Raw genomic sequence first — 13850 nt, 5'->3', positions numbered from 1 at the left:
TTAAATTTATTTGAATTTTTACATCAATACTACATGGATTTCTCTACCCACACCCACCGACCACCACCACCACACAGACACTCTCAAAAGCTGACTGCTACAGGCGAAGCAGCCTTAAATTTTTCATTGCATACTTTTTGCTGTTTTCGTATATTGCCTGCCAATAGATGGCGCTGTGGTGTTGAAATTTTCGCTACTCTCAAGCGCTAGAGGGCGCTACAGTTGCACAGATATTGATCGAGGGGGGGGAGGCTGTAAGATCTCTTTGCCAGCCTCTCTACATAGCTAAGCGAATAGCAGCTAGACAGCCCGTTATCTAGGCGCCATGGCGGCTTTACTCTCTCGTAACCCAAATACGCTTAGGACCTGGGGTTGTTGACCCAAATAGCAAAGTGCAATGAACTACTTGATGGTCAGAGGCAGGGACGCTGGGCAAAGAATGAGCTAGAGCGCGAGTGGTAAAGAGAGAGAGCGACAACAGTTTTGCATACAAAACTTAGCACAGTTTTGTGCTCAAATTAGGACACATTTATCCAATATTTAAGCAAACATTTCAAAAACTACATAAAACAAAAATTTAAGCAGACAAAAATTATCCCAAATATTACCTGAAATTACAGTAACTATAGTAAATAGTTATGGCTGTTTTATTTTCTACATAAATATCTTCAAAAACTCCCAAAAAAAGAAAACTATCAAGCATTTTCCGTAGTTTCCCTGCGTAGCCAACAAGAGCAATCGGAAATGCATTTTCTAGAATTTTCTTTGCCTTTCCCCTCTGTGCAGCGAGCTCAAACAACCCAAATACGTTTTCCGCTTTCCCTCCTCCTCCACACTGCTGCTGCTGCTCATGTTCATCCACCTTCATCTCCTCCCACCCCCACCCCCACTCCTTAGACTTTTCCTCTTTATGCTCACTGACACATTCACACCCCACAACCGCCCTGCCCACACTGTGCCAGAGGGAGATGGTGTCCCGTGTTGTCCCTCTCACGCCTAGACAATTTCATGCTATGCTGCGTCGCTTCTGGCTGAGGCAGAGGCAGAGGCAGAGCTAGTGGCAGAGCGACTGCAGTCAGTCGTTCAAGTGCATTTCAGAGCATTAACCTCTGTGTCGCTCTCCCTCTCTCTCTCTCTCCCTCTCTCTGTCTTTCTATGTGGCTCTCTGTGTGTTTGTGTGTGCTTGGGTCCTAGCCTAACATTTATGTGTCTCTCTCTATGTGTGCTGTGCAGGCAAGTGGAAAACATCGAAAGGAAAATGACTGAATAAAGTGAAAGAGAGAATTGAGGTCTCTTCCACTTGAGAATCGTGCAAATAGAAAAATAGGCAGAGGCAGGGGAAATTTCACTGATAATTTCAACTCCAAATTGTATTTGCCTGTTTATTCTAAGCATTTTTCCTGCATTCTATATAGGGGGATTATCAAGTGTACCTCAAACATCATTATCAGTGCCGTCCCATATCCCCCCGTCTTGTGGTTGCATTGATTGTGTGGCAGGCACTTTCAAAATTGATGCAGGTTAGGTCTAAGGCAAACAGAGATTACAAAGGTCTCCACTCTCCTCTATTACGGATAGATCAACGAAAGTATACGATTTCCTCTCCATCGACAAATTAAATTCCTCCTCTTTCACATTCGCCCCATCTCGCTCTGGCTACCGTATCTCATATTTTGATTGCATTGAATCAGAAAAGCAGAGCAACAACAAACAACAAGCCCCCGCGACGCAGAGAGCCACGAAGAGAGAGAGAGAGAGCGAGAGAGAGCGAGAGCGAGTCAAATGGGGGAATAGAGAGTGCACAACTCTCTCACAACTTATGCTCTTCGCTGCTGCTGGTGTTGGTGCTGCTGCTGCTGCTTTCTTGCGGTGCTATGCTGCGTGCGTATGTACGCTGCCTCTCTGCCGCCTTTTGCTTTGACATTGAACGAGTTCATTCACATTTGCTGCACGCACACACGAGCACGACAAACTACACGAAGCATAAACAACAACTGCCGAGTGAGAGAGGGAGAGAGAAAAAAAAAAAGCAGCGACAGCAAAAGAACGCAGCAATTTATGCATGTGTATGCACGGGAAGAGAGAGCGAGAGGGAGAGGGAGAGAGGGAGTAAAGAAATAAATAAAAATATGTTAAATAATGTGAAAAGAATAACAAACAAGTTAGATAATAATCGGGTGGCAGTGCGAACGAGGCAGGGAGGCAAAGAGGCACAGAGAAAGCCGAGCACAAAGAAAAATGGGCAACAACATTCTATTTGACTATTCCGCTGTCTCCCTGCTTCGCCTGCTCAACCTTTTTACTGCTCCCTGTCCACCAAAAAGATCACCTGTCCATAATTTGTTTTTTTTGTCTGTACGAAATTTTGTAGGAATTGGGTCATTAAGGCAGACCTTAATTAGGGGTGTCACCCCGCAGTGTCAACAAATGTGTAGTAGAGCGGTTAAGGACACTAAGGGACGAACGGGAGAGGTACATATGTACATATGTAATAAGGACAACAGCTAAAATAAAGGACAACAGCTAAAAAGAAGGACAATAGCTAAAAAGAAGAAAACAAATGACAGAGAGACAAAAGGAATGTGAGAACTAGTTAAGGGAAAAGGGAGTCAATTTGTTGTATGGCGTTTCTATGAGGAAGTTCCATGCATAACCATTTGAGTAGAGTCAAAATCGAACGATAGCTTTAAGAAAGGGAGAGCCGCGAATGATTGATACATATGTACATATACATGTAGCATAAATTAAAGATTTTAGTTTTTAGGCTCAATAGTATTTAATTATGTATTATTCATTGTCCAATGTTTTCCGCCATAATTAATCAACCTGAAGAGACGTTCTCCAGCCGTTCTAAAACAATAAAAAACGATTTCCCCCCCACCCCCTCGTACAAACAAGTTCCAATTACGAATAGAAGCGGGTTTTCGTAAGACTATTTTCGGCCAACAAAGTGTCAAAATGAGTCAGCAACGGGATGAAGTCATTCATCAGCATAAAAAAAAGCACACACACACACAAAGTAAAGCGGAGAATATACGAAGTATCTCTCCAACAAAAAATTGAGGTCAATAGACAAAGCGAAGGTTGGCTGGGGATCAGGTAGGCAGAATGTTTCGTAGCCAAAAATGGCCTGGGCGGAAATATTCGAACCGAAACCAGCCACAATCCAATGCGGCGTATGGGCAATCTCCCAAAAAGCTAGCTTCCTACTGAGAGACGATGGAAAGAGCGAGAGAGTGGGAGAGTGAGAGGGTAGATCGCTAACCTTGAACTTCAGACAAAAGCGAGTGATATATGTACAAGTTATAGGCCTATTCTATTTAGCTATACAAACGTTTGGATACTATGTGCATATATCCAACATACTAAAGGTGCCAAATGATCTTCCAAGAAACACGCCAGAAAAGCAAAAAAAAAACAAAAAAAAAACTGGTCAAAAAAGTCAATGAACTTCTTCTCCTTTTCGATTTGGATTCGAATTCGGGTTTTGGGTTTAGTTCTTGTGAGCAAAAGTCTGAAATTTCAGACGCGCAGACAGTCCAAACGCAGGAGAGCAGAACACAGAACACAGAGAGAGAGAGAGAGGGAGAGGGAGAGTGGCTGTTAACCTAATTCAAGGACGTCATTGAGACATTAATACTGGACTCGCCGGGAGCGAAGTGGCTGGCGAATATAAGGGAATAGGGCAAACTACTTTGCCAAGGTTATGGCAGAGCCAGACCGTGAATGCGCTCGTGACACGATCCGCACACTCAGTCAGGATGGTGGGAAGGCGTCGTCTGCGGGAGAGGAATGAGAGGAAACGCGTCCATCGTGTGTTCTGTTGTGTTGGTCACGCAGTCATCTCTGGTAAGGGGGGTACCATCAGCAGCGTCTGCGGCGAGCGCAAGAACGAGACGGATCACCACCAATGGACTCTGGCCAGATCCGACTCCTCTCTCTCCCTCTCTCTTACTCCTGGTTTCGCTCCCCTGCTCTGCTCTGCTCTGCTCTGGGCGAATGAACTTGCCGGCATTTTCAATGTCACAGACGACAAAGGGCTCTCTCTCACAGCAGCAGCAGCAGCAGCAGCAGCAGCAGAAGCAGAGCAGCAGCGCAGCTCAAGCTCAGATGAAGCTTCAGCAGAGGGCAGACTGCAGCGGCAGGAGCAGCAGAGCCAAGATCTATTTGTGTGGGGTGAGGCATTGCCACCGAAGCGTACACCACGGGACACAAGCAAGACCTCGCCTTATGGAAATATACCTTGGAGCAGGAGCAGCAGGAAGGCGAGTAAGCAGCAGCAGGAGCAGGAGCAGAGGAGGAGGTTTTCGTTCTGGTTTGGTGGTTGCTTTTTTTTTCTCCCGTCTCCTTGCTTTTTTTTGTGTTTTTTGTTTTGTTTTGCCCAGGACTGTATGTAGTCCTCTTCTCCTCCTTCTACTTCTTCCCTCCTGCATTGTTGTTGCTTATTTGATTTATTTTATTGCGACGCAATTTTATGCAAGGACAATTCGCAGACAGCGACACAGTGAGCGAACGAGAGACGGGGGAGAGACGTCCGCGGCAGGTTTGAAGGGCAAAGGCAGGCTGGCCGGGAAGAGTGGGAGGGGAGCAACGCGGAAAAGTACCCGACATTCGAGGGCAAAATCAACCCTACCCTGCACACGAAGCGAACCCGAACCCTCGCTGTTCCTGGAGGTCAAACGAGTTCAATGTCAGGCCTCGAAGTCGGTGGTGGTGGTGGCGGTGGTGCAGTGCAGTGCTCGTGGCCCGCACACTTTATGCCCGGCCGGCTACAGCCCGCCCCCTCACCAGTCTAGATGGATGTCGGTTGTAAATAACTTACCTTGCAACCCTCGCAGGAATGCACGCCGTAATGGAAACCGGAGGCCTTGTCTCCGCAAACACGACACAGCACTGTAGTACCGTCAAATTCTGGAAGAAAAAAAAACATGAAAGAGAATGTTAAGATTAATCAGATTGCGGATAAATTAGTGTGTGTGTGGGCGGGGGGGTGGAATATCAAAGAGGATTTGAGCCTGGAATTGGATTGCAATTGGAATTTTGAACATACACTAATTAAAATACTTCCCATTAAAGATGCCATGCAAAAACTAGATCAAACAAAAAATCGAATCGAAGAAAACATTGAATAAATCAAAGCAACAAATGACAGATCTATCGTTTGGCATTGAAATTTGAGCGCCGCATTTGCTCAAGATCAAAACAATCAACAACTTTCATTATCACTTCCCCATTCCCATTCCCCCATTACCGTTCAGAAAGAAAGCAAACAACAACAAAAGTAACAACAACGTAATACTTTCTTTCTGCTACAGATGCCAGACAAGACAGTCGTAACGAGAGACGAAGAAAGCAGCAAAACGAAATGGGGAAACGAAAACTTGTTGCCCGCTGAACTTGAGCCCGTTCTTGGTCTGGGGGAAATGTTATGTAACTTTCACCGGTGAGCAAGCGCGAGAGAGAAAGAGAGAGAAGTAAACAAGAAAACCTGTCAGACAAGAAGAAAGTAAACAAAGGCAGAACGAGAATTCACAGAGAGAGAGAGGGAGAGAGCGAGCGATCGAGTGAGTCGCACGGCTAAAACAAGTTTGGATCGCTCTCAGAGAAAGACTTTCTTTCGAACATTTTGTTTGTTTGGCTTTAAGTCTTGAAGAAAGTCTTTCTCTCTCTCACACTCTCTTTAAAGCTTCTGTAACAATCAGAGAGAGAGAGAGAGAGAGAGAGAGAGAAAGAGAAACGTAGATAGCAGACATGCCACACGCTTTGTAAACAATTGTAAATGGCAAACAATGCTCATGATCTTCACGCTGCCATGGCCATCCCCATCCCCATCATCATCATCATCTTGAATCTGTATCTCTGTATTTTTTTTTTTTTTTTGCTATTTCTGTGCCAGACCCCGCGCACACAACAACAGCAACACCAGCATCTGTGCATCTATGTGCGTGTGTGTATCTGCAAGTTCACTGACATTTCGCACTGCAGATCGTTGCACTTTTGCATCGAACAACAACCAAGGAGAGGGCAGGGTAGAAGTAGGGGATCGTGTGCACGCCACTGACTGAGTCTCTGCCATGTCTGAAGTACATGGCCTCTCAGTAGATTGCTGCAATAAGATACATAAATTATGGGCTAAATGCAATGTGGCGGCTGAGGATCACTGATCTACTTTCCATGCACTTGGATAATTAATTGAGCCCCAAATGGGGCCCGTAGATAACGAATTAAGTCACACGATACAATGGCTGATCTTTAATGGATACTTCGTACTAAATGTTCCTTTAATTCAGTATTTGTATAACAATTAGGATCTTGAATGAATTATAAGTGTGATTTACTAATTCCAATATCTAGAAGAGCAGAACTATACGCTTAAGATTGTCCTTCCGCTATACCTGATGGAAAAACCTCTTCCCAGATAGGAATCTGTTCTTGCAAACATAATCAAAAAAACATTCTCCCATTTCCCTCGTTTGAACTTGAAAGATTTAATTTCAATTAAATTACCTAGTTTTCTTTTTTGTTTTGGTTTTTTGTTATTTATTTGGGGCACATTTAAAAATATTTCGTTTGGGGGCGTCAAAAGAATTAGGAATGCCTGCCTCGCGATGCGATTTTGAACCGATCTACGAATTTCGATTCTGTTTCGGATTCCGAATTTATCTGTTTCTTTCTCTCGCCTGGCTTACGTCATTGCCATTGTGATTTATACATATAAAAGTAAAATATTTTTTGTTTAAGAACTTTGCTTTTGTAATGGATTCTACTCAGGGCTTCTACCAAATGGTGTTCTATAAACAAAAAGGCGGCAAGGTCGCAGTGAAGAGGCCTGCCTGCCTGCCTGCCTGCCTCTCTGTTTCTGTATCTCTCTCCTGTCTACCCTTGAGAACTTTTGAGTTAATCGTTGTTGCTGTTGGCATTCCGCTAATCGGCGACACGTGTAACGGCCTGATAAATATTCTATTCTATTTCCATTTTTTTGTGTAATAATAGCATGGATGGCAGTGTATCGATAGTGGTTTGGCATTTTGTTTGAATGTTTTACGGGGTATCACGAAATTCATTAAGCATTATTGTTGGCAGATTAGAAGGCTAGAACAATAATGAATCATGTGTGCTTGGAAATTCATTATAATAACCAAATTCAAATGTGTAAGTTCAAGTGTTTTTTTTTTGTATGCCTAGGATTGCCATGACTTTTAGCTGAGTTTATAAAGAGATAAACAATGATTTTCCCTCGGTATTCCCCTAATTTCTGCCAATGTGACTATCTGCAGAAACTTTTTTCTATAGTACCAATACTCAAACATATGTACAATAAATTATTTATTTCCACCTACTTTTCGTATTTACATATGTATGTATATGTATGTATTAGCTAACCAAATAATCTCGCCTCCAAAATCTATGAGCATTATCTAATACGCACCACACACACACACACATGCACACACACATGCACAGAGACGACCTTGAAAGTTTCATTCACTTCACACGAACAGTGACAAGGAAGGAAGAGTGCGGAAGATTGTAGGGGCATAGTCAGGAACGTCTTGGTGAAGGAGTGTTGGCAGCGACAGGGGGGGGGGCACTATCAGCTAGAAATACGCCAAAGAGCAGCCAGCAACAACAAAAAAGCACAAACAAACAAATGCCACAGACATGCTCAGACACGCACAAACACATACACAGGCACAGGCACAGGCACGAACACGCTCAAAAATATGATATGACGAAGAGAGAGAGCGTGGAACCACTATATAGCAAAGGGGGGAGAATAGTGCAGGGGGATACGGATACCCTGCCATATTGGCAATGTTCTGTTATGAGTCGAAAAAAAAGATTGAAAGGGGGGTGGATCATTTCGATGACGGTCATGTGGATACCCTGGAAGATCTACCATTTAATAAAATCGAATTACACTTTTTTGAAATATCTTAAAACTACATAAATATTTTGTTACACCGACTGTTCCTATAACAGTTGCTATATATATATTATCCTGATTGCTTAAAATCATAATACCCTCCCTACACACCGGCGAACAGGGTACACACAAAAAGAGACTCTAAATTAAAATTTGACATTGAAATTTTTTTTGCTGCTGCTGTTGCTCTCTGTCTCACTCACACGCACGCTCACAGTCAATCAATAAAAGTTTTGTGCGCGTGCAGGCAGCCACCGAGTGGAAGCGAGAGAGCAAGCGTGTGTTCTCGTTCTCGCCTCTGCTGCTGCGCTGCTACTACAGCTGCCGCTGCTGCTGCCGCTGCCTACACTTCAATGCGGAAATGTTCGGACAGGTTTTTATTTCTCATTTCATTTCGTTTTATTTCGCTTAATTTTTTGTTTTTGCTCCCAGTTCAATGTATCGTTTAATCAACCAAAAAAAACAAAAAACCAAAAAAAACATTCAAAACCAACAAAAAATTATTCACAATTTTTGTTCGTCAAGTTCAAAAAACGCAACTGAGGTCAATCACAAGACAGCGTCTAAGGGGGGGATAGGGGCGGGGACACCTTGTAAAATGTGGGCGTGTGCGCTTAGCCTTAGTTCATCGCTAAATTAAACTTTTTGTCATTTGTTGACTTTCGATTATGCAATATATTTAACTGGAATTAATGGGATACTAATGACCCCACGGCACCGAACCAGACATTCTTTTTGTTGTTTTTGGAGTGCATTGATCTTCGGTTTAATTTCGTTTTTGCTTTTTGTTGGGAAGAGGAGGGCTGAGGGAGAGGGCCTTGCACTTTCTGGATCAAAACTGTTGAACTCCACACATGTACGGCAGGGAGGTTGTTTCTCGTGGCGTGGGAACGTTTACTTTTTGGTGAGGAGGAGTGTGTCTGATGTAAAGGAGTGTAAGATTCCTGGATGCCAAAAAATTCCAAAATATAAAAGTGAATGATTCAATCTTTTTTATCCAAATGAAGAGTTTAAAGGAATTCCTCAATGGGGAGCATAATTAAAGGGAATTCCTCAAGTTATCCGAAAGTAAAAGTTCCCCCTAATAAATAAATTGCAATAAATACGCTCGATACAACGGTACACTCCAACTGTACATTTTTTTTTGGCATTTTTTGTGACTTTCAATTTGGCTAGTTTTCACTTTCTGGCAGGTCTTTGGCCGCCTAATAAATTTCTAAAATGCACAAATAATTGTGCCAATAAAAATAAACACGATCGGAACGAGAGTCAGAGTCAGAGCCAGAGCCAGAGACAGAGTCAAATGCGAAATGCGAAATGCGCCGCTCGTAAAATCGCATAAAGGAAACTTTCGCAAGAGTTCAAGCGCCCGCCCGTTGCGCCGCCTACGAAAAACTCGGCCCAAAAGCCTGGCCAAAAGGAAAACGCGGCAAACAGCCAAAAGAAAATAAACGAAAACATAAATAAAATAAAAGCTAAGCAAAAGCAAACGAAACTTTTCACTTGGACAATTGTAGCGAGGCTTGACTTTCACCGACATTCAGCAACGACGTTGGCGGCAGGCAGCAGGGGGCATGCGGACGGACGACGGTACGGTTCGTGGGGGCAGGCGGCACCTGAAGGAGTCATTAACCCGCCGCCGGCTGCTGCTGCTGCTATGTAAAAATGTCAAAGACAATTTGACAGTCCGCTGACGGGGGGGGGTGGGGAGAAGGTGGTGCTGCTTAGACCCGGTTTTGCCCGTAAATTGGCTGCGCATGCGCAGTCGTCGGTTGCAGTCGGCGTCGGTGAAAAGTGAATTTGGCCGCAAAATGCAGTTGGCTTTTCACTTTCGTTTGTGCGAAACCCGACTCTTGGCAAGCGGATGCACCCGACCTGGCCAAGAGCACAAGCACAACACACAAACACACACACACACACACATACAGAGACAGAAATTCAATTCAAATGAATAACAAATAAAAATAAAACCAAAGAGAAAGACGAGTGCAGAAATAGCAATGGGTAGCAATGAACTTGGAAAGACTCTTGTCATCGCCGCCGCGCCATCGCCCAATTGGATATGGATATGGAAATGGAAATGGATATGGCTGGCTATAGCCTCCCCAGGCATATCGCCGTTAGTCGAGTTTTCCACCCAAGTGAAAATAACAACTTTTTTGTTTTGTTTTTGTTTTTGTTTTGCAAAGTAAAGCAAATAATGGAAATCGGAGTAGACATAATCGAGTGCCAACATATAAAATATAAATTTTATTTTGGTTTCACTTTCGTTTCGATTTGTGGCGTGAAATGTACAAAAAAAAAAAAAAAACAGTTCGATATGAAAAGAGATAGGATATACCAATACCAATGCCAATCCCAATCCCATACATTGATTTGGGTAAAAATGTGTGGGGAAATTCCTTTAAGCATTTTAGTGGGGGAAACATTTGCAACAGCTTTTTGGAGACACATTGCTGACCCCATCGCAAGTTGCTACCTGAGACTGGCTGTTGTCCAAGGTTCTCCCACAAATGAGTTTCATGGGAAGTAAACAGATTGAACTGCCCCCCTACCCGCGCCGCACCGCACACTCTTTATATGTATGTAGGAAGGAACCACCTTGACTCATCGCTTGAACTGCTCGCTGCTGGGATTCATTGAGTCTTTTTGCTCGGACTTGAACCGGTTACTCATAAAGTGCATTAACACTTCCTTTAGTCATAAAACAAAAGCCAAGCCTGACATTGGTACAGTTATAAACGAACGAACGAACGAAAAAAACCCGACTCTCGGGTTAATTGAACCCACTTGAACTGCCTGCCCCCCACTCAGACGATTCCGATTCCGATTCAGAAACAGATTTCAGATGCGGAACGACCTTGCTGAATGAGCGGTATGGGGAGCGATGATCGCGAGCTGATAATGGCAATGATATTGGTAATGATAATGATGGTCACACGATTGCCAATGACCCCCCCACCTCACGCGTGCCTGCTCTCCCTCCACCAGGCGTGAGTGACGTCACTAGCGGAGCTCTCTCTGTGTCGATTTCCGCCTGGCGATTAGGCCTAATGCTAAGTAGTACGGAAGGTCAGAGTGTGTTTTTTTTTTCTTTATTGCTTGGCAAACTTTTGGCTTTGTTTAAGTTATTTTTTTTTTTTGCTTGGCTGCTTTGGGGTCGCTACGGAAGAGAGATAGAGATATCTGTGATCTGTGATCTCTAGACGATGCACCCCCTGTACAACTCACTCACCAATATTGAGCTCGGGCTCCCCCTTGACAGAACTGGCCACAGTTGTATCCATAACTGGGTAGGACTTGATATAGTCCGGTGTCTGTGGACGCGAATCGGCCGCCACCACCACAATTCCGCCTGGATGATGCAGATTTGCCGGAACGTATCCCTGTGGCGCACCAGAGCCCTGATGGTGATGGTGGTACATCGGACTGGCCATTTGGGGCAGATGCTGGAGCTGGTGCTGCTGCTGCTGCTGATGATGCTGATGGTGATGGGGCAGGGACTCAAAGTGTGACACCGTCTGGGCGTCGGTAGTGCTGACGGCGGCACTCGACGATTTGCTCACGTAGATCACATTGCTGTGGGGCATCTTGCTGCTGCTGCTACTGCTGCTGGCCATGGCCACACCTGTGGGCGGCACAGTATCCATGTCTGTGACAGGTGCGACCAGGCTCCGGCCGAGATGTGTTGCGGTTGAGTGTTGCGTGTAGTCCTGTGGAAAGTGTGGGGGGCACAGCCCCTGCTGCAGCTTGCTGTGCTGATAGTAAGCGGATACGCTCGTATTGGGGGGCAGCTTGAGGGCATTCTCCAGGTGGGATCGACCCACCAGGAGCTGGGATCCACTGGTCGTGGTGCTGGAGGCGGCCACTGTCTGCGGCGACTGCTGCTGTTGTGTTGGGGTAGTGTTCACTGTGGCCGCTGTGGGGACAACTGTGACGGCTGTGGTGGTGCTGGTGGTGGTGGTTGTGGGAGCCTTGCCCAGGCAGATCACTGAGGTCTTGGCGCCGGCGCCGGTGCCGTTGCCGTTGCTCGTGGAGGGACACTCCATGGCGGCGGCACTGCTGCTGGGCTGACAATCGGAACTGTCCGCGGACATGAGCATTTTGTCTCACTTTCTTTGCAAGTATTATTTTTTGGAGGAATTTCTTTCCTCTTATTTTTTATTTTTTGATAAATTTCTTTTTGTGGGTTTTGGGGGCGCCTACACGGGCATTGTTGCAACTAAAATCATTCACTTGTGTTGGAAGTTATATCCTTTTGGTTAGCACAATCAGGAGGGGGCGGGCGGCAGGGAGAGTCGCGGCGCAACGAAACGACACAGAGACGACGGCGGGCGACGCGACACACACACGACAATTGGAGGAACGGACACGAGACGAGACGGAGCGACAATGCCACACGATCTGTACGTTGCGAGGCGCTGAAAATGATTGCGAGGAAAATCAACATTCGCATTGGATCTTGTTCAGTTTTTTCGGCCAGCCGACCCTGAGCGCTGCGAGTGGAGCGCCGTGTGCTGTCGACGCAAGCAGCGAAAGAGAGCAAGAGCGTAAGCCAGAGAGAGCGAGCGTAACGTTTGGTGCTCTTGAAAAACGAAACATGTGGCGGATGATGACAAGGCTGACTGTGTGTGTGTGAGTGGGATCCCAATAACCAACCCCAGAGAGAGAGAGAGAGAGAGTGAGAGAGTGTAGTTTGTGTGCAAGTGAGGGTGTTGCTGCTGCTGCTGCTGCTGCTGCTGCTGCTGCTGCCGCTCGCCCTGACAACAGCTGGCAGCGAGAGCGAAACACATGTCGAACTAGAGCTGCAGAGAGAGAGAGCGAGAGAGAGAGTGAGATTGCGAGCGTAAAAGAGAGCCCAAGCCTCGCCTCAAGGTATCTATCTAGCTATCCCCCCGGTTAATGCCACGGACTATACCCCATACCCCACAAAAAAAAACAAAAAAACAATATCGCCTTGGGGCACCACCACACCACCAGACCCGCAATTGGGTTCGTTCGGGGTTTCGGTTCAATAAAACTTGTCCGGAGTTGTTCAGTGAAATTTATGAAATTACAGGCCTACCACGCCGATCCGATGCCGATACAATTAACAATTATATCACTCCGGCGCTATAATGAGGAGTTCGGGAGCAGCAGCAGCAACAGCAGATCATTGACACCCGCGAGTCGTTGACACTGGGTGGGGTGGGGGGGTGCCAGGGGGAACAGCAAAACATGTTGTACGGATGCAATGTAAATCAAATATTTACAAGGCAATAAACCCGACCAAGGAAAACCTCGCCTAGGTCAATGCCAAACTTATTTCCTGGATACATACCTACACCACGTGTGTGTCTGCCGTACCCCATAGAGTACCCACATGCCCCCACACAGTTGACCCATTCAAGGCTACGGCGAGACTCTACGCAGACAGTAGAATCTCCCGATTCCGTATCTCTCTCTCTCTCTCTCTCTCTCTTGCTCATAGAACCCAAAAATAATCTTTTGCTTTTCCATTTTCAACTTTTCGGCACATTTGTCCATGAAAATTGAACTGAAAATTTTCGGCTGTGCTGTGCAAGGGGCTGGGTTTGTTTTTCTTTTTCCACTGTGCCTGTGTGTGTGCCTGTGTGTGTGTTTTATGGCATTTCCCGAACACGACATGTTTTTCCTCTAAACAAAAACAAAAATATCTATCTTCTAAATACAGGATGGGGGGGCATTTCTTATGGCTGTTCTGTTTTAGGGAACTGTGAAAATTAGGTGTTAATGATGGGAAGTGGAGCGTACAAACACACACATTTTATATGGGTACGAGATGTACTCGTAACTTGCTTTAAAGAATAAGTTCCACAAGGCTTTTAATTTTCAAACCACATCAAGATATTTATTTGGTGATCGCTGGTGCACTTATTACCATAATTCCCCTGCTACCCCCCAT

The 13850-nt window shown here is 45.3% G+C and overlaps 1 protein-coding gene across 3 annotated transcripts in view; it reads right to left on the bottom strand.

Annotated features, from left to right (window-relative positions):
• Window positions 1-13850, bottom strand: part of LOC111064900 (ecdysone-induced protein 75B, isoforms C/D) — a 104958-nt gene that overhangs the window by 38281 nt on the left and 52827 nt on the right. For 2 of the 3 annotated variants that reach the window (XM_022352742.2, XM_022352744.2), the window contains exon 2: window positions 4823-4911. In XM_022352742.2, the coding sequence (XP_022208434.2) occupies window positions 4823-4911 (89 nt within the window). Of the gene's footprint in view, window positions 1-4822; window positions 4912-11162; window positions 12349-13850 lie in introns of those variants that run through there. The other variant, XM_022352743.2, reaches the window with a different exon arrangement.

The sequence above is a fragment of the Drosophila obscura genome, unplaced genomic scaffold, assembly GCF_018151105.1.
Source record: "Drosophila obscura isolate BZ-5 IFL unplaced genomic scaffold, ASM1815110v1 contig_208, whole genome shotgun sequence".
NCBI classification, from domain to species: domain Eukaryota; kingdom Metazoa; phylum Arthropoda; class Insecta; order Diptera; family Drosophilidae; genus Drosophila; species Drosophila obscura.
Note: the sequence above shows the minus strand (reverse complement) of the source record. Positions and strands in the feature narration are given on the sequence as shown.